The sequence below is a fragment of the Notothenia rossii genome (assembly GCF_949606895.1).
Source record: "Notothenia rossii genome assembly, chromosome: 5".
Taxonomy (NCBI): Eukaryota; Metazoa; Chordata; class Actinopteri; order Perciformes; family Nototheniidae; genus Notothenia; species Notothenia rossii.
In genome coordinates, this window is record NC_136903.1 from 8668836 (window position 1) to 8693933 (window position 25098).

The 25098-nt window shown below is 41.2% G+C and overlaps 2 protein-coding genes across 12 annotated transcripts in view; one reads left to right on the forward strand and one right to left on the reverse strand.

Moving 5' to 3' along the window:
• Positions 1 to 6197, reverse strand: part of LOC307038652 (unconventional myosin-IXAa-like) — a 162696-nt gene extending 156499 nt beyond the window's left edge. For 6 of the 11 annotated variants that reach the window (XM_079680221.1, XM_079680223.1, XM_079680226.1 and 3 more), the window contains exon 1: positions 5857 to 6197. The gene's annotated coding sequence lies outside the window, so the exon portion shown is untranslated. The remainder of the gene's footprint in view (positions 1 to 5856) is intronic. The other 5 variants (XM_079680228.1, XM_079680227.1, XM_079680222.1 and 2 more) reach the window with 2 other exon arrangements.
• Positions 6198 to 10971: 4774 nt separating this feature from the next.
• Positions 10972 to 21153, forward strand: psma4 (proteasome 20S subunit alpha 4). The gene is made up of 9 exons (XM_079684041.1): positions 10972 to 11054; positions 11519 to 11549; positions 13615 to 13657; positions 15130 to 15292; positions 15517 to 15594; positions 15703 to 15791; positions 17368 to 17498; positions 18367 to 18490; positions 20917 to 21153. The coding sequence occupies exons 2-9, from the start codon at positions 11547 to 11549 to the stop codon at positions 21069 to 21071; spliced, it is 786 nt and encodes a 261-aa protein (XP_079540167.1). The 5' UTR covers positions 10972 to 11054; positions 11519 to 11546; the 3' UTR covers positions 21072 to 21153.
• Positions 21154 to 25098: the final 3945 nt, after the last annotated feature.

The following is a 25098-nucleotide window of genomic DNA, read 5'->3' on the forward strand; positions in this document are numbered from 1 at the left end:
CATCGGGCCAATCTTTGGCATGCCAAAGATTTTGCCACCGCTCCCGAAGTTGCTGCCGGAGCCTGATAAATTCCACCGGTGGTCATACGATGGCTTAAGATGACCTCACGAATGCCTTACGAAGGGCAAAATGGACACACGAAGTCAACACGAAAATGAACCTTCACAAGGTCCTTCGGCAATGCTTTGTGATGCCAAAGATTTTGCCACCGCTCACGAAGTTGCTGCCGGAGCCTTTTTGGCAGGTAGATTAAAAAGGATTCCATCAACATTTATTAACACCTACACTCCTTCTCTTAATCATCTCTCATATCCGGATCTGAGATCAGCAGAGCAGGATGGAGGGCAGTGCCAGGGGACTGATCCATGCCCACACCAGCTGCTGCTGATCTCCAACTCTCTAAATTCAAATATCTAAAATCTTGTAACACTGTGTTTATGCCTAAAGCAGCAGCAACCATAGAAAGAGGTTAAATGAATAATACAAAGAGACGTGAGAAGCGATAAGAGATGCAGAAATTCACAACGGCTTTGAACAGCTGAAAGAATAACAAACAGCAGCGTCCTGCGAAGAATCAAACCGAAAGACTTCTGCTATCATGCTAACAATCTGCGCCAGTGACACTTAGTATGCTGCAGCAACTCCTTTGAGGGAGACTGTGGAAAAAGTAAAAGAGATTCTAATATTGTTGGACAGCCAAACAAGAGAGAGGTAGGGTTTCTTGCTGGCTGTCTTTTCTGTTGGAGTCTTTGAGTTTTCATCTCTCAAGAAACCTAGCAAGAAGAATGTGTTCATGAATAAACCTCGACTATAGGGGAAGGTGTGAAAAGAGTAGCAAATGTGTGTGTGTGAGGTTGTCTATCTCACACTGCGGTCACTTCGATGGGTTTCACTTAAACACTTAAAAGACTCGGAGCATCAACGCTGTGACAAATTACTTTTCCATCTTCATGTCACATGAGTGTCACAGAGGTCAACAGAGGTCCCTGTGCGCCCTCGGCATGAACAGAAGAAGTGTGTCAGCGGTCACACCATCACTGACCGAGTCGATATTCAGGAACTATGCAGTATCCTGATTTTATCCAATGCAGCTGTGTGTGTGTGTGTGTGTGTGTGTGTGTGTGTGTGTGTGTGTGTGTGTGTGTGTGTGTGTGTGTGTGTGTGTGTGTGTGTGTGTGTGTGTGTGTGTGTGTGTGTGTGTGTGTGTGTGTGTGTGTGTGTGTGTGTGTGAATGCTACAGGGTGTTTGTTAGGAGCAATAAAAGGACACACAGGGTGCCTCTCACTTATTTTTAATTTCCTCGCTCCTCGGGCTCGGTATCACCGGAAGTTGATTTGTCTGCGCCATCTTGAGTGGCGTCCCAGTGGCCTTATTTTTGCCGGAGGATCGAGGAGTGATAACGGAAATCCTCAGACACTCGCCCCGCCCCCTCACTGTGTATCGCTCACTGATTGGACGATGCAGCGCATGCACTGATCTGGCTGCTGTCAGACGATCAGCTGTGCGGCGTCATCGCAAACGGACGCTGCTTCACGTGACGCTCCGGAGGAAAGGACGTCCCATTGCTCTTAAAACTAATTTCCCTGCTTCTCGTGGTTTCCTCGCGTCTCTCCATGCTTCCCTGGTGGGAGGGACTAGTCGCAAGTGAGGGACGCAAGGAATCCATTTAACCGAAGTGAGATGCACCTACAGTGTGGGGAAAAACAAAAAGTGACCAGATACGGCCAAAGTACGTAAGCAACACCCATAACGGAAAAAAGCATACAGAGGCTAATGTTGTGCATTAATGGGGGAAATGATTCAAATTCATAGACTGAGTTCATCAAACTTCTAATTTCAAACTACTTAAAAGATCATTCAGAAGTGATGCTATGTCTTTTGTAATTGTCAACACATTGCATAAAAAAAACATTTTGTTATAGTAACAGGTCAGGAATAGATACTTCAAATCTTTAAATAATGCTAAATGTAATGTTAAACTATCTGGGCACTGAGGTTTTTAGACAAAGTAACTCAAACTGGAGAAAACAGTGCATTTGTTGGGGACTATTTTCAGCAGCGGCTAAATACACATTACATTACATTACATGTCACTTGTTAGACCCTTTTTATCCAAAGCGAATTACATACTCAATACTGTGGGCAATCCCCACAGGAGCAATTTGGGGTGAAGTGTCTCAGGGACACAACGACATGCTGACTGCAGTGGGGTTTGAACCTGTGACCCCTTGATCCGAACACCAACGATCAACCCACTGCACCTACACACCCACTGTAGTTCTCTATACTGCAGCAGGACGTGTATGTAGGATCAAACCAAAGTAGACCATTGTGGCTGTTTTCATGATAATTGTAAACTTGGCGATTAGTACAGATGTAGGACAGACATATGACACAAATACAAACTAACAAGAGGAAGACATGCTGATTATTTCTCCACTGATTGTGGCCTCAAACATCCAGAATGCATTGCAGCCACATGACCTGTTTTTGTTTTGTTTTTTTAAATGTGAGCTGAGACTTTTCTTCTCTCACTCGACAAAACAACACATAAATCCACAGCTTTTTGCAACTACATCATGCTCAGGGGTTGAACAGCATTCTGGGAAATCACACTGCATCAGAAGCAAATGCATAGAGAGAGAATAAGTACAACCTAAAATAAATGATAATACTCCTATAAACAAGCAGATTTTTAAATAATATAAGTGTCTGCTTCAATATTATCTGCAGTTAAAGGGTTTCAAGTCCCAATTTTGCAGATTTTATTCATTAAAAAACACTACCTTGATATACATATTGGACATTTTCTCTGCAGACGCCAGTAACAACAATGGAAACCTGACTACTTTACTGTAGTATCAATTCAAGTGTGTCTGAACAAAGGCAGATGCTATTTGAGATGACCAACACACACACCACCACCTCCAGCACCATTGTGGAAGTGTCTATAAATACACCTGGTTAGAGAATGCATATAGCCGCACTGACACGGTATGTGAGACATTGACCTCATCCTGGTATTGTCTTACATGAAGCCCTGAGCGCTGCGGCAGCAGGTTGGAGCGTGATCCGACTGTCAAGCAAGGAGTCTGCTGGGATCGCAACAAAACAACAGATCCATCTTTCTTAAAGCCATCACTTCGGGAGGTCAGACTGGAGAGAAAAGCGGGTCAGCGGGTTGGCTGAGTGAAATCATTTTTTAGACATTTACAGTGGATTGATGTTGGAGCCCCTCCCTAAATCTGCTGATGAGATTATCCCCATGATCTGATGCAGACTTCATCCTCAGAGCTGGTAGATTATGATACATCTGTGAGAAAAGTGATTGGATGTCACCGAGTATGAATAAAGGTTAGCTATGAGATCATATAGGACAGTGTTTTATTGGAAAAATAAAAATAGACTATTCCCACCTACCTATAACGCTGGGGTGCTGCAAAATATAGTGCTCTTCAAATATAACATAACCAGTAATTAGATTCATCACGAACACACAATCGGGAAAACAATTGACTACTATATATGTGTTATTTCTAGGAGATAGGGTTGGCTATTTCAACAGGGTTTCAAGGGTGTGTTTACATCATGTGTGAATACATACATTTTGTTTATGTGCCCATCCCAATGCAGACCAACTACAAGCTTCTGTAATCGTAGATATGGGATTTTAGCCTGAAAGTAGCTTAAAACTGTGTCTCGCTAAAAAGAGGGGGACATTTGGCAATCCTAGCTAACCGACCACCATATTACAGCACAGCCATCTCATCAGTAGGATTTAAACTCTGGTTTTGAATCAGTGACCGCTTCCTAAATATGAAATGCATTTATATTCACAAAGCATTTCCACTCCAAATGAATGACTTTAAGAAGCTCCACTCGGGGAGACATACAGACACAGGTTTTCTTCCGGATAAAAAGGTAAGAATGTAGTTGTTATAATGGACAGCCCATGACGTTGAAGGAGCAGCAACAACAACAGAGAGAGATAAAGTCAACTCAAACTAAAGATGTACTGGTCTTCAAACAGCTCCACAATGCTATATGAATTATTAAAATGAAAGATATTTCTATTCAAACAGCATTATCCTTGCATGTGGCTGCTGTTGTGATGTTTGTATCCACCGTCACAGGGTAGAAACATCCACTGTGGATGCTCTTCTCCTGCTGTGACGTCTTCATGCTTTTGAAGCCTTCACTGCAGCTGGAGCTGTCAGAGCAATGTTTTCAGTCCGGCTCTCGAGAGCTTAAGCTTACAGTACGTAATAACCTCAATGAAATGTTAATGTCAGCAAAGTTGACATCGCAATGAGGGAATTCTCCTGCCCTAATGAGCAGCGGGTGAGTCAGCCTGCACATCACCTGCAGGAGGTGGGAGAACTCGTCTGTCCTCGCGTTTCTAAATAATTCAACTGTAATGACTTTTTCTCCCTCCCTGTGGCATTTCATGGACATCGTCACGTGCAGCAACGGCTCCTCGGTGCTGTTGCTCAACATCTGCACTAGGAGGAGGGAGGGTCACCTCTTGAAGCTTTGGGCTCCTGGACAGAGACCTCAGGGGGCTGCTGGTGTGGCTGAGGCCGTGCAGGCTTGTCTTAACATGTCAACTGACTGAAAACAACCTCATCATTTCAGCTCCAACTGAAACCTTTAAGAAACAAACCAACATTGTTTGCTGCTGTTTTACCAAGCGAATGATGGTGTTGAAATCACAGAAAGAAACTGGAAATATATGCAAATTCTCCTGAACTGCTAAGCTCCTGTGATATTTTCTGCTGCCTTTAACCATGACATTAACTATCTCCGGCTGTTTTCATACATTTACTGCATTGAAAACACATTATGTAAAGCACATTGCAACACAATGACCTACATTAAAGGTTTCACTGCATCTCTGTATAATTAAAACTGAACCTACCAACAATGTCGGATTAGCTGTTGTCTATCATTGTTTGTTAAATTAACCAGCAGAAAACATAAGAAATGCCCAAGGAAGCATCTGCATATTAAGTTTGTTGACACCCTAAAGTCCAAAACCAAAATATGCATAGCACATTTTCTACTGTATGACAATATATTGGTTTGTTAATCTGTGGCTGTTTGTTGGGATCAACAGTTTACACACCTCTACACAAACTACACTAAGCTCCATCCATTCACAGCAGCTGAACATCCTGGTGTCCAGCTGTAAAAAGCCTCAGCCATGCCCCATCAGGCAGCAGCACCCTGAACGCCTCACACAGGACGAACAATGTCACAACCAACCGTCCGTCAGCACCGTTTGGCCCAGAGAGTTGACACAGAAACAGAGATAACTGCAGCATTTCTCTGCGACAGTAACCCAGCTCTACATTATGTATCATCATCCATTTCCACCAGTGCGTCAAGTTGATTACTGCTGCTGCACTGTCAGACGTCAGACTCCCCACACACACACACACACACACACACACACACACACACACACGCACACACACTCACACTGAAGCCCAGATGTGGCGTCCAGTCCAGCATACAACATCTGTAACAGCACATTTACGCATTATGTAAGAAAACAGCGTGACATTTATGTGAGGCGACGGCGATGGAGGGGTGAGGTGAGAGGGGAGGAGGGGGAGCCTGGAGCCCTGGGTGTTGCTGCTGCTGCTGGAGGGTTTATTGACCATGTCGGTCCATGTATTTCATAAGCATACGTGGTGTCATAACGCATTTGAATGGGGGAGCAGCTGATGGTAAATTGACAGGCAGCGAGAAACCCGCAGAAAGGAGATTTGACATTCCGAGCTCTGTTTGCTACCTTCTCTGACAGCGAAATGTAAATACTGAGGATTTAAAAAAGGAGAAATGGTGCTTACCTCCTACACTGTGCCTTCAGTCTGCTGCTCCGTAAACCTCCCCGCTATAAACCCTCTTTTTCTGACGAGGAAGAGCAGGCAAGCCTCCTGTCCAAAACTCCGGTGGATTTTACCGCAGGGAAACGTTGTCGTGCGTAATAACAGTCCGCACCGCGTCTGCACAAATCTCCAAAAACCCGCAGTAGATATGATCCAGTTTGTGTGTATGTCGTAGTCCTGAGAGCTTCTGTATTTGTATGAGGCGTCCTCCTCCTCCCACAGCTCCTCTCTGCTTTTTCTGCTACAATCGCCTGCCTGTCGTCGTACCGGGCGTGCACTTGCAATGCGCGTCCACGTGGGGACTGAGCGTGCAGGGTGGGAGTTAATATGTGTTATGGGTGGGTGGGATTTGGGAGGACCCTCCTGTGTGAAATAACAGTAATTGTTTTCAAGTGAATTGCCAATTAAATTAGGATTTTATTTCGTATTTTAAGCGTTGTGATCGAGAAGGGGTTGATAACGGGCAGTGTCACTCAGCAGCACATGACTGATAGGAGGGCGGGGCCAAAGAACCTGAGGACCCCCCCAAACAAACAAACACACACACACACACACACACACACACACACACACAGAGATGCATTAAGGAATAAGAAACCACAATTGTAGTCCTTTTATTTAAATTGGTTATTGTTACATTTACCATGAAAACGTCGTAGTTGTTATTCTTATTTATAAGATATTTGTTTCATTATTTCATTAAATAACATATACATGCTTGTAATGTATTTGGATGCTTTAATTGATGTAGGCTATTTAAAATGTGTTTGTTTTGAACTACAGCATGGCCAATGTACTCATCACATTTTCCTTTTTCACTGCATGTTGGTTCTGTTTACCCATTAATTATTAGTTTTATCTCTCTGTTACTCAGCCCATGGTGAAGTCTGATTTTGTGAATGTTCAAGCTTCATTTATATAATAGCATCTTGAAATCAGCTTGAAATCAATTTTTATTATAACATTTACATACTTTCATTTTGATTCATTCAATACACAATTTGATATTTTGTATTTTTGCTATCACTGTATATTTATATTTAATTTCAGTTATTTTCCTTTAGTTTACTATTTGTTGTCTCTATTTTTCTCCCTTCAGATTCAAGGGTTTCATTAAGGCATGTTTTTTGTTTCATCTTTATTTAGACTGTATGGAAAAAATGTGTCTGTATTTTGAACAACAAATGTAGAAAATGAGTCACAAAGGAAACAAGAAAAATGTCTAAGGAAGTTCGTTAGAAGTCATTGTTGTATGTTGCTTCATTTCTGTTTTGGAAACGATGGAGATTGTCTGTGAATTAATTTTAAGAATAAGTAACAGGTTCTTTCCTCTGAAATGTGTTGACAGCAGAGCTGAGTCAATACTGCCCTCAGACACACACCTCCCTGTCGTAATGGATTTATCAGTTGAAAGGTCAGAGTGGTTTCATTTTCGCTATCACCGTGGGGGGCTTCACTGAAATTCAACTCTTTTTGAGGTGCATAGAAATAACACACACAGAGAATATTTGGAGAATCTAATTAGGGAAGATTTAGCAGCAGATCTCAGATGAACTGCTGCAGGGTGTTGCTCCTGACAGACAATACCTCTGCCGGCAGGGGATCGCCACTCTTTACCTCCAAGTGTGTGTGAGGGGAGAAACAGATCGCACACACTCCTGTGGCGAGTTTGAAAACATCCCACCTGTTTTTCATGAGATCAATTTCCAGCTTGGTGACATATTTACCAGCCAGACATTTTTGAAAAGGAAATCCTCCCTTCGGCCCTGAAAGGTGGAATCCAACTCCGCGTCGAGAGGCCCTCCAAAATGACAGGAGCTACTCATAAAATAACAGAGACAGTAGCTGAGGGCAGACGGTGGGCTGCTGGAGACAATGGACCGGAAAGGTTGACATGATGGGGAGCACACGGAGGACGGGACTCTTCTGTCAACGAGAAAACTGAGACGGGATTCTTAAATAATCCATGAAAAAAGAGACAACAAAGGGGCCTCTTGGAATTTCAGCAATTGTTTTCAATAATTTGACTCTTTTTGTTCTGTAAAATAAGAAGCCATGTGCAAAGATTCCTGGATTAGTTTGTAAATTCATCTCATGCTAATAGCCTTAGAACATTGCTACTGATTTATTGGACATCTAATACGAAGCTAACAGCTACTTTGCTTAGCTTAGCAAAGAGACTGGAAACAGGGAAACAGCTAGCCTTTCTCGATCCATTTTTCCATTTCCATGAGATCAATTGTGTTTGTTTTTCCTGGGAATCTTGAGTTTGGCATATATTTGTAGATATCAGTATATTTAGTTACTCAGCCATGATTACTTTAGGGATAGCAAGGATAGCATGGAAACATTTGTCTTCAGGATTGAGACATTTTCCAGACTATGACGCACCACCTGAGATGACACACTAACACCTGTCTTAATTCCAATAAATGTGTGACGTGCCACCGTTTAATAATTTCCCACTAATTGTTTCTTTGTGTCACAGTTTCGTTATTGTTATTGATTTAATTAATTAAAAAAACACAATGAAAACAGAAACCAACTTGACAAAGGGATACTTCACCTGATTCACAACAGCAAGGTGATAAAAAGACGACGTCAGTCTTGAGAAATTAAACGTTGAATGTCAGTCACACTGCAGATGCAATTGACCCAAATGTTTTTTTTAATACAGCACAAATTAAAGGAACTCTGGTATTTCTTGAACTCCTTGTCCAAATTAATACATGTCTCTAGTTGGACATTTGTAGCAATACCGCACTGTTCAGAGTCTTATGGAGAGACACTGATGTAGTTTAAAGTAGCCTTTTAAATCTGTGAAATGTGATTCAGTGAACCATTCACTTCACCGTCCTACCGCTCCTGGCTCCGACTCAACATCAACACACATCTCTTTGCAGAAGTAGCAGCCGTTGCTTCACAAAAAGCCCAAATTAAAAAGATAGCTCTCTTACCCTAATTTTCCTTCTTCCCGGACATCTGAGCAGTAAATCAGCAGTGAGCACTTAGGCTTGCAGTGTGACCTTAGACTAACAGTGTTTTCAACTAGCTAACAATACAAACAGTCCTCTTGGCTGGTTTGTGCCTACAATATAAGAAAGGCACTTCAAGGACAACATCTTATATTCTGGGTTTTTTAACATCTGCTTGAACTGAAAGATTTCTTCTATGAAAAAGATCAATGTGACATTTCCCCATTTTTGAAATGTGTACCGTCCATGGCATTGACACATAGAAACTTGTTGCATCCATAGTTTGGGTAGTTTGGGTAGTTTGACCTTTCACAGCAGGCGGATAGAGAAAAGACTAAAGTGGATTTTGTCTGTGTAATTTTGCCAGCTAAATTCATGTGAAAGTGAAATGTTGCATGGAGAGATTGGCAGCATGACTGCGAGTGTATAAATGTTTGGATTATGTGTGGATCCGTGCCATCCTCCCCACAGTTATTGGTGTCTGGCAAACACTGCATCCTATATTTCACCTGGGTGCTGGGCACCGTTTATATGGGCCAATAAAAATCCCTTTGAAGCGGGCCTCCAGCATTGGCAACTAAATAATTGTTACAACAACATAAGCCTCTTTAGTGATACCAAACAATTACAGACCAATGGGATGGATGGTTCACATCTATCACTTATCCGTAATCCTCTAAGTCAATACAATGTGGGAGAAATCATAAAACAGATAGTTTTGGGGTAAACTCTGATGTTTAAAATTACAGTCTGCAGGGAGAACAATGTGTGTCAGAGGCCTTTTAAAGAGAAATGTGGTGAAGAGCTGTAAAGTACAGGAGGGTCTGTAAGCCAGCTCAACAACGAGCCAACAGACAAATCAAAACGCAGAATACTCCTCATCCCTGAATACACATTTCGGTTTTATGGGTTGTTTATTGAGGCGTTGCAGCTGCAACTCTCTACTTCCCTGCGCCAATCCTCGGAGAACAATGTGAGGATGTCATTTTTGTTGATAATCTCATGGTAAGCTGCAGGCTGTGGCAACTCTGGCCTGAGAAACCTCAAACAATAAACAAAAAGTGTTTTGTACAAAGCTACAGTACTGAATATCCTATTGAGTGATGTATCATATGACAAAACAAGCTCACCTTTAAGTCTATTAAATAGCTATCCTGGATACCATGGTTTTCAAGTTGAGTTTGCCATCACTCAGGAAACTGCAGATTATAATTTATTAAATTATTACATGTCACTTGTTAGACGCTTTTATACAAAGTGATTTACATTCAATACTGTGGATAATCCCCGCTGGAGCAATTTGGGGGGAAGTGTCTTGCCCAGGGACACAACGACATGCTGACTGCAGTGGGGCTCGAACTTGCTTGATTTGAAGTTCAGCGCACTTCCCACTGAGCCACAGCCTCCCTCTTGGCGCCATGTTTTAGTAAAATGTGTGTTCAGGATTGAATAGGATTCAGAAAATGTCAGCAGGATAAATCCCTCTGATCAAGATGTGTTTCTTTTAGATTCACTTAGGTAAAAATGAACTCTTCTGTTTCAGTACCAACTCAGATATAATCATGCAGCAACACCAGCAGCAGCAGCTGACCAGAGAGGTCAGAGGTCAGGCTCAGCTAAACTGCTGATTTACTTCACTGACCATAAATCAGCTGTTTAGCAGCTTTAAGGACATACAGACTAAAGATGATTCTCCACTGTCAGTTTTATAAACAGGGTGCAGTATCCCACTTTGAAGTGAAAGTAAGTTGGCTTTATTTGACCACACACTCAAGAGACGGGGGCCCCCTGGTGGTAAAAACAATTCATTACAAAAATACCCATCCTTCTCTCCCACTGCCAAAGAGACTTGAGGTGTTGTTATATCTAAAGAAGACAGTACAAATAAATCAAAACAGAAACCACAGGTTGCAAATTAAAATGCCAGTTGTAATATATTGATCTGCTTTTACTTTGATTCACCTTTTCATTACATCTGCATTTAAAATACATAACACAGTCTTTCAGCAACTTTCTTTCCCTTGCGCGAATACAGACATGTTCTGATACAAATGTTCTATTTTATTACGTTTTTAAACGAATAACTAAATACATAAACAGATAAAGTGTCGCGCCTATATGTCGTCGACACAACGCTTTTCGGTGACGTCATTACATCGCGCCATACAGAAAACTCTCTAAGCGGTAAGCATTTTAATTTTTTACAAAATAAGATCATAAGACTGTCTTAATCTACCGTAAAAGTCTTCTTTATTGGTCTGTGTGTGACATTATAATACACATATCTAGTCGCTATCTACCTATGTGTTTAAGAAACCAGCCCAGAAGGGGGAATAGATTTTTGTTGATTCATCTCCGTTTGTATCAATAGCTACGCACGAGCCTTTTATTAAAGCATATTAAACATGAACAATATAACATAATATCAGAGTTTATTATTTACTCATGTAACTGTTTAGTAATGGTTAGCTAGCTTGTTTTTTAAAGATTGTTTTAAGCCTTTGTTTTTATCTCTTTCACTTTCACAACCTGCCGCAGATGACCAAGCGAATATGCTGCTAAATGTTTTTAGCTAACTGTTAGCTTCAGTTAGCTTCACTACTTTTGTAGAGATAATCTCTTTAAATGTGTGTTTATTTATTTTACAGTGGAAGAGTTTAACTGCCGGCTGCAAAAATGGTGAGTTAAATGTTTAATGTTGATTTGCATTATGATGTGAGACAAAAACCAAACCAGCTCCTTGACAAGTGGTTTAGTTTAGACTCAAGCCAGGACAACTGCTGATGTCCTCTGGAAATGTAGAGTTTGACATATATTGATAGATATCAGTATATTTAGTTAGGCAAGGCAAGGCCAGTTTATTTATATAGCACATTTCAACACAAGGTAATTCAAAGTGCTTTACATTAAAATGACACTTAAAAACACTCATTTAAAAGCAAAGATACATGAATAAAAGTTACAGAGCAGTGTGAGATACACACACCTGAAATGTTTAGGTCTCACTCTCAATCATTGCTAACTTTTTAGCAGAAATTGTTTTCTTTCACCTCACTTTCTTTCTACTTTCTTGTTTAACTTGTCCTTTAGTTATTTCAAGTGTTTCATGCCAAACGAGCCCCCCTTTAGAACATTCTAATCTGACCCCATGGTACCTTTTTAGTTTTCGCCGAAACTATTCCTCTTTTTTATTTTTGAATGCATATAGTTAAGTTTACCTTGTCTTTCTAGGACTTTTTTGGTATCCTCTGTGAACCAGGGTCTTGAAACCAAAACGGATTCCTGTACCCCATGGTCCTTTAGAATTTTTTCGCCAAAAGATTCCTCTTTTCTTTAAATGCACATTAGTTAAGTTTAAGTTGTCTTTTCTAGGACTTCTAGTTAGTCAGCCACTATTACATTCCCCCCTCCCTTGCTTCTCGATTATTTTAATCTAACTCACAGATTCCTGATGATTGTGCAATGAAAGAAGGCAATTTGATCTTGATTTGTTTTATAACCTAAAATGTAAAAAAAAACCCGGATGAAAGCAGTATCATCAATGACCCCAAAACAACACGATTGGTGGTGTTTGTAAGATTTTGGAAGTCGTTTCCTTTAATGATTGTTTTACTGTAAGAGACAAACAATTCCTTTCTGATTTTTGTTTGTTTTTTGGAACCAAGATTACTTTAGGGCTAGTAAAATAAATTAAGAATACAGTATAATTTTCAAACATATCATTATAACAAAATATAATATTACAAGAATACCAATAGGTAAAGCATAGCTCGGACTGACTCGAAAGCAAGGGACAAGAGGTGGGTCTTTAGGCGGGACTTAAAAGTTTGAAGAGTGGGCGACAATTTGACATTTAACAACCAAACTCGTTGCGAAAATTCCTAGTGGAAATGGAAAACAAATTCTCCAGGAATGAGACATTTTCCAGACTATGACGCGCACCGCCTGAGATGACACACTAACAGCTGTCTCACTTCCAATAAATGTGTGACGTGCCACCGTTTAATAAGTTCCTGCTAATTGTTGCTTTGTGTCACAGTTTCGTTATTATTGATTTATTTAATCCAAAAAAACGAAAACAGAAACCAACTTGACAAACGGATACTTCACCTGATTCACAACAGCAAGGTGGGAAAGAGACGATGTCAGTCTCGTGAAACTAAACGTTGAATGTCCGTCACACTGTAGAGGCAATTGACCCAAATGTTTTTTGAATGCAGCACAAATCAAAGGAAATCAGATTTCTTTTAACTCCTGATTTGGAATACTTTCATATGCAGAAACTCAGCTCCTTGTCGACGTTGTTTACTTTAGACTCAAGCCATGAAAACAAACTGCCGATGTCCCCCTGTTGTCCGTCCCTTCAGAAGATCACAATGGTCTTGTTTTGGACCTGGGCTTTGTAAAATAAAAAACACATTTCAGTTATTTGTCTACAAAGAGCTAAAATAGCTTGTCATGTAGATGCTGCATGACTCAGAAAGTGTGTACATTCCTCAAAAGATCTCAACACAAAGGTTCAAATGATTCCTTTTGTGGAAGAATCTTCATTATTTATATGAATCCACCGATTTCAAGTCAAGACCACAAGTTGAAGGTTGAAGTATATACTTCTTAAAGCAAGCTTACAGTACGAATTGTCCCTGGAGAAGTCCGAAGACAAAATGCTCCTTATTGCCTCGGTCATCTTCTTTATTTTAAAGATAAGTAAGTTAGTTTTCATGTTTTTTCTGTTTCCTTTCAGTCCCGTCGATATGATTCAAGAACAACCATCTTCTCACCGGAGGGTAAGAGCCTTTTAGATCATACTGCATGTTGTTTACTGTTTGAAGGATCAGGGTTTCTTTAGTTCATCCTTATTTGATTGTAAAGGTCACCTATTATGCAAAATCCACTTCTTCATGTCTCTTCTACATCAACATGTGTCCCCTCTTCTTCATGTCTCTTCTACATCAACATGTGTCCCCTCTTCTTCATTTCTCTTCTACATCAACATGTGTCCCCTCTTCTTCATGTCTCTTCTACATCAACATGTGTCCCCTCTGTGTAAAGAGATTCTGAAAGTTTCAGGAACAAAGATTCTCTCTCTTTTTGTCCTGATCCATTTATATAAAAACTTGTCTGAAAATGAGCTGATCAGATTTTGGCCACTTTATGATGTCATAACGATGTTTTGGCTTGTGTAACCATTAGCCAATCAGCAACCAAGGTAACCCCCCCCCTATCCCCTGAATCTCCTCCTAGAGCACCATTAGGCACGTTCACACCAAGTACTTTTCCCAGGAATATTTCCCGGAACTTTTATTTCCTGGAACTATCTAGTAAATCACGTTCACACCGGAATAAGTCCCTGAGAGAGCTGCTGACGTCACTTCTTCTTCTTCTTCTTCTTCTTCTTCTTCTTCTTCTGCTTTGGGTTTACCAGCAGGCCGCAAACAACTTCACGGTGTATACTGCCGCCCGAAGTCCCCGGCCGGAAGTCCACTGGCTTCAGTAGAAGCTGCTGGGACTCCCAGCAGCTTCTACTGAAGCCTTCCGAGTAAACGGCCAGAACGCCGACACCTCCTCATCTCCACCGCTCCCATGTTTTTGTTTGTGTTGCCATAAGTTAGTCTCTCTCCGTTGGTCCACGGGGCTAATGCTAATAATGCTAATGACAGAAAATACAATGGCGGCTTCACAAAACTTTTCAGAGTTTTACGGGGCGTGGTTTGCAATCCGCCCAGCCAATCACAAATCGATGCTTATTTCTTCCCTGGATAGTACCACCTCTCTAGCAGACACTACAAATGAGGGTGAAAGTTCTCATGAACTAAGTTCTTTTTTTGGTGTGAACACAAAATTCCAGGCACTAACAGAACTAAATGGGAAAAGTACTCCGGTGTGAAAGAGCCTATTGTGTTCTTTGTAACCAAATATCTCTCAGAGGGGCGTGGGGAGGGGCTCCTTATTTTCATCTAAAGTAACAGACAGAGAATCAGCACTTTGGAAGCAGGGCTGAAACAGAGGGGATTATGGGTAATGCTGCAATGATCTGTTTGGTGTTTGGAGCCAAACACTTCAGAGACATGTTTTGTATATATCTGAGATCTGTAACATATTGATGAAACACAGTATAATAGGGGACCTTTTTAATACATCTGTCATTCAACCTTTACTCATTTAAAGAAGGAGCATGCAGCACATTCTTTTAAAGTCCCGCCTCTCAGTGCTGATTGCTCACGTCCCGACCCTCACAGCTCTGTGTTGTTATTTCCAGGCCGTCTGTATCAGGTGGAGTATGCCATGGAGGCCATTGGTCACGCCGGCACCTGTCTGGGGATTTTAGCCAATGACGGAGTCCTGCTGGCTGCAGAGAGGAGGAACATTCACAAACTGCTGGACGAAGTGTTTTTCTCAGAGAAAATCTACAAACTAAACGAGTGAGTGACCTCTGCTTCAAACTAAAGTCATTTCTTAAAATTCTATTAGTGTGCAAGTTCTACAGATCTTCAACTTTGGAAAGGCATCTCATGAAACTTTTAATAACATATCTTTTTTTTTAAACCATATGCAGTTGCCTGCCCTTTGTTCCACAATTACATTATCAAATATATAGACGCTGCAATTTAGCTTTTATTCTGAGGATCTCTCCATTTCCTTGCAGAGACATGGCGTGCAGCGTTGCAGGAATCACTTCAGATGCCAACGTTCTGACCAATGAGCTGAGACTTATAGCACAGAGGTAAGATCCAGGCACAAAGACCATCTTCTACATTTGTGCTGCTGCCAATTGTGTTTCATGGGACAACATTAAAGTGTGGATATAAGTGTGATGATCTGTGTGTTTCAGGTACCTGCTGCAGTACCAGGAGCCGATCCCCTGCGAGCAGCTGGTCACGGCGCTGTGTGACATCAAACAGGCCTACACTCAGTTTGGAGGTACAGAGCAGCACCTTGCATCTGAACAGAAGAATATTTAATCTGCATGCCGTTCAGATCCTGATGAGATTGAGATCATCCTTTGAGAGGATCTATACAGTGGCTAAATGATGCTTTTTCAATATTTAGCAAAGTCTTTTCTATGTGTCTAATAATTGTCAATCTAATACAGTGCTTCTCAAAGTGTGGTCCGTGAGTATATTGGTAACATTTCACATTTGAAATAAATAAATACATTTAAGTTTTCCGCACTCTCGCGGGAATATCTCCGCAATGAAGCGAGCTTAAGTTTCACTTTCGATTGCATGATATAGCCGAGCGCAACACCTTCGTCACACATGTTATCACTTCTTTGCACCATTTTAAGGCGATTTGTAATCTATTCTAGAAAAACGATGTGTTTTCTTTTTTACTTCAAGAAGCGTATAAAACAATGGATGTATTTTATGAACATTGATCCAGGCTGGAAGTAGATTTAGATGAGATAGAGATTATAATCTATCCATCCAATGAAGCATTGCATGAAGTCTGTTGATGAATCAGAGGCTGTTGTTGAGGCGGCAAAAACGTTTTTTATTTGTTTTGTAGGCAGACCATGCAGGCCAGCCCGACGGTCACCAAGGTTCATGTTTTAATAGCATTTTTAGAAAAAAAAAGCCCAGGCGAGCCTAACGTGAAAAGATGGCTTAGAGCTCAGAGAGTTCAACTTGGGCCTGCGACCATAGTTTTACTGTTCTTTGTTTTGAAAATCCTGAGCGGGGGTTTGTGTCGTACTACATGCGGTGTGTTTTGCATATCTCTCAGTAGCCAATGATCTGTGAGTCTGTTGGGCATAAACTCCGTAATAAATGTAGTCTTCATTTCATAAGAAGTTTAAAACCTGAGAGCATTTTAAATCGCATTTGAACGAAATGCTTATATAATCTGTAGTTGTATTTGTATTGTTGATTTATTGTGTGAACGAGGCGATACAGAGAAGGTTAAGCTGTCATTAATTATGTTATATATTAGTTATAAACTGTTGGAGTGGTAAGCAGGCCTATTGTTTTTGGATATTTGTGGAGTCAGGTGGTCCGCTAGTGTTTTTTTTATTGGTTAAGTGGTCCTTGGTATGAAAAAGTTTGAGAAACACTGATCTAAAGTCTTTACATTTGGCACTTTTAAGGTTATTGTAATATGTTCTTGTGAGTTGAGAGCACAACATTAAATTAGAAATGTAGTGAGCCCAGGTTGAGATAAACGGGAATATTCCTCTACGATCTTGCACTTTAAAATGTATTGCCTTGTTTTTTCCTGTTACAAAGTCTTTACTGTTTTGTATTATGGGAATATTCAAGAGTTTAAATAATCAAAACTAAAATCAGTTGCAACATAAATAAATGTGGAATACTTGTTTTGTAATAACATTTAAAACATGGTCCAAGGAAAGTGATGTCAACAGGTGATCTGATGTCATGTCAAAGTACTTTCTTATTCAAATATAAATATATGAAAGTACTTATCTTCAAAAAAAATATTTTCTATAAATGATACTTGGAAACACATAAAATAACCTGAACTGTGTGTCCTCTCACAGGAAAGCGTCCCTTCGGAGTGTCTCTGCTCTACATGGGCTGGGACAAACACTACGGCTTCCAGCTGTACCAGAGCGACCCGAGTGGAAACTACGGAGGCTGGAAGGCCACCTGCATCGGGAACAACAGCGCTGTGAGTACCACCGGAGGAATGAAGGGAATATCGTTCATTCAGACAACTCACGTGTTTCTTAATATGTTTATTAGAAGCAGCATATAGTTTGAGTTTGGCGTCTAGGCTCGGGCCTCAACACTCCACAGGTTTACAAAGAACATTGAGTGATGATTAGATAACTACCCCCCGAGCCTACAGGTGGAAGCTGGGGTGGAGCTAGGGGGGTGGTGGGGCAGGCGAGCAGCAGCAACATGAAACACAGCAGCAGGAACATGAACGTAGCAATAGCAGTGAACACAGCAGTGGCAGCAGCAGCAGCATAGCGAGGCCTTGAATCTTGAAAAGGTTTCTTCACACAAGAGCTGAGGGAGATATAAAACTGCTGTTCCACAGAGTGACACTAGGGGGCGCTGCTGCACAGTCTATAGACAAAAGGAGTGGACTCACGTAAACACAAGCTGTGTCCTACTTAGCTTATTGTCCCGATTCATGGTGGCTTTTCAAATCTCTGTGTGAAGCCAACATAAAGCATTGTGGGTAACAGAGCTTCCTCGAAGGACTGTGAGAACACTTTGTTCCAGGAGGCTTTTCAATACCCAGAGTGTATGGTTGTCTCGTTTGGGGGGTCCCGAGTGAGGAAACACACACACCTGATCCTCACAGTGAGCTCCACACAGTGATGCGTTCAGGGGCAGAGATAAAGGAGGCACTGATAGACTGAGAAAAGAGAATCAATTCAGGTTTAAAGGAAATCTCCACAATAGAAAACAGATGGGAGGCAGATTAGCACGTCCTCCTGCATGTACTCTGCACTCATCACAAGAAGCACACTGTGTTGGAGTGATTTTGACCTCGTCTCTGTCTTCCCCCCCCCCCCCCCCCCCAGGCTGCTGTCTCCATGCTGAAGCAGGACTTTAAGGAGGGAGAGATGACACTCTCCGGTGCCCTGGCTCTGGCCGTTAAAGTTCTCAATAAAACCATGGACGTCAGCAAGCTAACTGCAGAGAAAGGTACACATTTAAGTAGTTAGAGATATGAAACAAATATACAATTTAAAAAAAAAAAAAAGTGGATTTATGTTTAGAGCAAATTAAAGGTGGGGTAGGTAATTCACTTCAGAAACACTTGTTATATTCCGGATGGCCTACTTGCCCTCATTGGTCATGTGCACGTTTGTGTGTGTTGGAGGAGGGGCTCTGTAAGAAAGTCTTTTTTTCGGCTGCGTACTTTCAAATTCGAGCGCACTCAAGCTGGTTCCTCCATTCTTACCTACCCCACCTTTTAAGGTCTCACTCATTTGAGATACGATACAGTTTTCAAGAGGCCTGAAAACAACATTTACAGTAACCACACAACCAGCTTACAGAAAACACTGCATATGTCTGACAACCAATAATCAAGCAGCGAAAAGTGATATGTGTTTATCTTAATGAGAGGTCAAATGACTGTGATGATGAGGGGCTGACTCATGGAGACAAACACACAGAGGAAAGAGCTGATTCAGTCACTTTTATGACGCTCTACTTTACGGTTTACAGCAGAAAGACAGTGTCCAAAATGCTGCTATTATTCTGAATGGTAATATTCTGGATTTGATTTGAGTCATGTTAACATTTGGATATTCCGAATCAACCCTCGTACCGAATGGAGCATTTTCCAATTAAGACATAAGTCCTCTTTATTGTTTTTTTAAAACGCTGTTAGCAACACTAAGCCTTTTTACCGACTAGCCAACACGACTGAGGCAATGTCTAACAGAAAGCCCACAGGTTAAAAACACCAACTTTCAATCATTTTAAAACGAGAGACATTTTATTTAAAGGGAATAGAACAGGGGTACTCAAACTTTTTTGTTAAAGGTCCACTTGTGAACTTTATGGTCCTGATCAATGCGGAGCAACGAACCCTAAATTAAGAAGCAGTTTCTTACGGCGCGCTATGCATGGGGCCCCCTTGAGGGGGTTTCCCGACATGTCGTTGCAGTAAATTAAAGGGTGTTTCATGTTGTCGTTGCTGCGGACCTTCTTAATGTACCTTCTTTGGGGGCCCCCTTCTGGTCCGAGCACTTGAATGCCTGGCCTGTCGGCAAACGGCGCCCCTGTGTATACACACACACACACACACACACACACACACACACACACACACACACACACACACACACACACACACACACACACACACACACACACAGCTGCATTGGATAAAATCCGGATACTGCATAGTCTTCATGTGTAACTGATGTGCGGTTGAAACCACTTCTAGTTTTATGAACTGACAAAGATACAAGTCTTAAGATATTGGGTTTGGACACACACACACACACACACACACACACACTCAATACATACAGTATGGTGGCTTGAATTAGTGGGAGAAATGGCACTGTTTTTCTGTAGCCAATGTCTTGAACCTCGGCAAAAATGGCATTAGAAGCATTAGAAAGTCAAGGTAAACTTGCGGTTAACTTGCGGTCTGCAATGCGTGTCACGCTCGTGCACACAAGTAAATATATATGTACGTTCATTCTCACAACGCGCCAGACACAAGAAAATATACATTAATTTACATCAGAATCAGAACGTTTTTACTTTGTATAATTTAAATTTTTTATAATGGGACACAGGGTTCGGTCCGGAGTTTGAGAAGCCCTGGCGTAGGACTAGGAAGTGAATCTGAGTATGCACCGATGCTTTCAAACAAGAGTATTCATTCTCATTAGCCTAACAGCTTAGGAGGAACATTTTGTGCTGTCAGAAAAGGAACATTGTGTTCACATAAACTTATTGAAGACACTGGCAGGTGATTTATCATTAAGCAATTGGCAGCTAGAGAGCCACATATTTTCCTCAGGATTTCATGTATGCAAAACAACAAAATTGAAAGGAACAGTAAATATTGGACTGGCATTAATCAGGTGGGCGGAAACACGACTCTGAATAAATGCAAACGTGTAAATAGGTCATTGTTTGCTAACAAGTTCACACAATATCTTCATGATAAGCCATTTCTGCTGCCCCGCAATTACTCACCATTTCCATCATCAATTAAACTAAACCATCAGCTGAAGAGCTTTAATGCGACTTCTGCTAACTAACAATTACTGGACCTTTTAGTTTTTTTGTTAGCCTCGGAAAAAGAAAAGTGTTTCATGGTTTAACAGCACTCCCTAAAAACAAAAACCAGCTGCTTTCAATGTTGTGTTATTTGTTTACCTTCAGTTCTCACGGTCACATGGCTGAGTACATGTGATTAAGCCCTATGACACCTGACCAACCTGTTTTTAAAGCAGCTCAGTCGATGATCGTGTCTCACTGTCCCTGTTCCAACGTGCATCAGATATCGACACAATAACACCTGACATTCCTCCGCTACATGTCACCTCGCAGTGCGCTTCCCCACAGCTGGTTCCTTACCGTCTGTCTTTTTGTTTCAGTGGAGCTCGCCACTCTGACCCGCGAGAACGGAAAGACCGTCATCAAAGTGCTGAAGCAGAAGGAGGTGGAGGTGCTGATCAAGAAGCACGAGGCGGAGGAGGCCAAGGCGGAGAAGGAGAAGAAAGAGAAGGAGCAGAAGGAGAAGGACAAGTAGAGACGCTGACGTTCTGTGTGTGAGAGTGAATGAGCTTTGTTTGTATTTGTGTTGTTTGCTACAATAAATTCACCTGATGAATTATCGACTCGTTTTGTCTGTGTCAAATGAACCCTCACAACAAACTCTCTTACTTTAGTCACTATAAATTAGTGTTATTTATTACTTTTCAATCCTTTAAACCCACTTTTATATAACGTATACTTATCCCTGCCATTACTTTTATGATTTATGGATTTACATTTGAGATCATATTAGATTAGAGCTAAATATCCGCTGCTGTAGCACAGGGCAGATGGTCTCAATGTATTCAGCATGACTTGTGTAATGCATACTTTAAACTGTCGTGAAATAGGACACCATGGTTACATAATCAGAAATACTTTCATTTTGTTTAAGTAAGGATTGCTGTCTGTTTTCCTGTCCTTGTAAAACAGGAAGTTTGGGTTTTTCCATCAGGTGTTTTCTTCTTCTTGAGTTGATGTCTAGAATGTTTTTTGGATTATTATTTGGTAACACCATGCATTTAAAGAGGAAGTTAACCACCTGGGTACAAATAGGCGACATGTTTGCCATATCAGCTTAAAAAAGGTGCTGACAGTGCATTCAGAAAGCATTTTCTATATCTCTGAAAGTAGAGTGATGAACACCTATTTTAGACATGAATTACACATTTATACAAAGTGTAATTCAAATATTTCACTACTTTTGTGATCCTAAGACTTTGGTAACCAAAAAAACATTTGATGACATTGTGTTTTCACAAGAGTTTTGAAGATTTTCCGAAAATCGGATGTGAAATGTTAAGCTTTAGAGCTACTTATCTCATCACACAGTGCTCTAAGGTGAGCAGGGCCGTCCCTGGCCAATTTAGGGCCCCAAGCGACATTGTGAGATCAGGCCCCCCCCCCCCCCAACCAACAGGAGTGAAACTATTTTTTTGGGAAACAAAGTACTCTGATATAATTCCTGTTTATTATTATCAACGCAGTTACTTTTTTATACGGTGAAGGTAAATGGTCAATTTCGCCGACATCTCTTCACCTGCAGTAGTGGCCGTATCAAAGCTGTGATTGATCAGATGTCGATTAATTGCAACGATGTCGGGTTAAAGACGTGCTCCCCTTGTCGCCTCTCACTCTCGCGTTTCAGCCGGACGGAACTGCGCTGAGAACTGCGCACAAGCCGAGCTCATAAGCCGAGGCCCCCTGCGCAATGTGAGGCCCCATGCAGCCTGCATGATCGGCCTGTAGGGAGGGACGGCCCTGAAGGTGAGTCATTTGCATTTATAGCAAGACCAGAGATTTGTCCTGAACATTTTGATATGTAACAACATGGGATGCCATTTTATAAGAAGTACATTTAAAAGGTGATTTAAGGAAACGTCTAAATATCGAGAAAATACCCTCAGACTCCAGAGGGGTTAAAGAGGCCTTTCTTTCTTCTTGTAGGTTGTTATTTATGTTTCTGTGCATGTAAATGGTCTGCAGAGGCTTATATTCCAAAGTTACCTCCAGAAGAAGTTTCTCCCCCCCCCCCCCCCCCCTAGCATTGAGGTCAAAAAGTGATCTCAGTTTTGTTTTCACCAGACTTCCTTGTCTTTACTGAGGAAAGGCTTCCTTCCATAGCTTCCTTCTAGCCGACATAAAGCCCACTTCTTGGCGCATTGCACCCATAGGTGTCTTTTTGGAAGTTTCTTCAGTCTTCACACTCTGGAGCTCATCCATTATGATCATCAGGTTCTGTTTTGACCAGGTGGCCTGCTCCAGGAAGGATGATTTACAAACTTCCTCCAATGAAGAATTAGGGAGGCTGAAGTGCTCTTGAGAGCCTTCGATGAAGCAGATGTAATTGTGTAGCTCTCCATCTGTTCCTCGACACCATCCTTTCTCTGAGCTCTGCAGGTAATTGTGTTTTGCTCTGACAGGTGTCTGCCTTTCTGAATTGGATTGAATCAGTTGAATTTAGCACAGGTGGCTCCAACGAAGTGTAAAAACATCTCACGTCACGGGTAATTGGAGACAGAGCTTAATTGTAATCGTAAAAGAAGGATCTGAATACTATACTGTTGTGACATTTGAGTTTTTTCCCTTTGCACAAGGTTGCAACCTAAAAACGAGTTACATAATGTGAGATAATAAAAAGCTCCTAATGGTTACTGACTGATATGAGATTTGTTTGTGATAAACTGTTTCTGACTTCAAGAATGCAATTTATTATGCTAATTTAACAGGTTTCATAGTTGTATTTTGTGTCTACTGTGACATGGTTCCATGCTTTAATGTTCAAAAAGCTCTTTATTTTTCTCATACTGCCTGTGCTGCAGCACCTCTTTCCACCCTCTGTCTGAAACCAGAGCCCATTCTCCTCCGATTGGTTAGCTGGCTGGCTCTGTTGTGATTGGTCAACCGCTTAGAGATGTCCCGCCCCTTAACGTACAATGTGTTGAAACGCTAGCCAATACAGTGTTGCATAGTGATGTCGCTATGTTATGGAAGTAAACAAAGACGTCCAATGGAGGCGTTTCAGGCAGGGGGGGAGAGAAACTCCCTCTGGAGGGAACACAGGGATGTTAGCCTTTGCAGACCATTTACTTGCACAGAAACCTATATAACTCACTAGAGGAGAGGGAGAACCTCATCTGCTGATATAGATCATGTGATACCAAACCTCCAGAACCAATAGTTTACAAATGGACCTTGTGGTGAAATATCTTTGTCAGCATTACTAGAAAACGTACATTACATTTGATCTCCTCTTCAGTGAGGTCTGCTGCAGTGTCTTATGAGCGGTACTGACTGCTTTAGACTTACATATTTCTGAGAAATGTGCGCAGTGAGTGGAGCTGATAAGTACCGCTCATCTGCCGAGGTGAGTTTATATAAAGGCAGAGTAAGATTAAGGCCAGCAGGGGACTATCTGCCGCTCTGAATTAGTCCAGGGGATTACTGACTCAGCTCGAATGCCTCACTTCAGATTTTAAACGCACCGTCATGCTGATGGGAAACTGGGAAAGATTCATTCATTTTACAGAGGCACATTTCAGAGGTGCCATTTCATTTGAGCATCCCGAGTGTTCAATTATTCACACTAACCGGGAATTCCTAGACAGTCTGGATGTGTTCAGCCTAGTTTGTGTCTTTTCAGGTGTTGTTACGACCCCAAAATGATACCTGCCTCTGTCAATAATCGGAAAATATTTTGAGAATAAACATATCAGATTTGTATGTAAATCTATTGCTAAATAATGGAGTATTCACTTACAAGGCATTACCTCCGTGTTTTGTGCATTTAATAGTCATATAACCAGGAAATAAAATGTAGGCACAATACTGCATGAAAATAAAATAACAAAAATATGTAAAATTTAACAGAAATGTATTGTATATATATTTTTTTAAAGATAGCGCTTAACACATAATAAAGCACAATAGTAAACAAAGCTTTTTCGATGGCGCAATGTTTGGCCCGTTGTGTTTGTATTGTGCAAGACAATTCAGTGAAGAGGAAGAAGTAAAGGTGATGTTCAAATTTTTTACTTTGGAGGAAACATGTTTGTTAAGATAATTGCTATTTGGTCATTAAGTGAAGTTAAACAACTTTTGTTTGTTTACAAAAAAGACTCAATAGGGCACCTTCAATATGTTGTTTTTTAATATTGTGCATCCTTGCTTGTTAAAGAAATGTATTTTCCTGGGACATTTTTTCTATTTAGGTTTGTGTTCCATGTGGTGTTTTGTTTTACGCCTCAGGATGTTAAAGCGATGAGCACACACAGGATGTCTTTTCTCCTTCAGGAGCAGAAAATAAAGGTTTAAAAGCAGGTTGTTGCCGTGTTAGAGACGCCGATAATAGCACAGCTGACTCCACCCTAGAAATAGATCTCTAGTTCAAATGACTTTGTTGCAGTGCTTGGCGGGAAGCCAGCGGAGAGTCGAGCTAGCTGGAGATTAGCGCCTGACTCAGCTTCTGTTCACAACAACAAATGATCACAGGAGGATCAAAAAAAACAAACCAAAAGCAATCA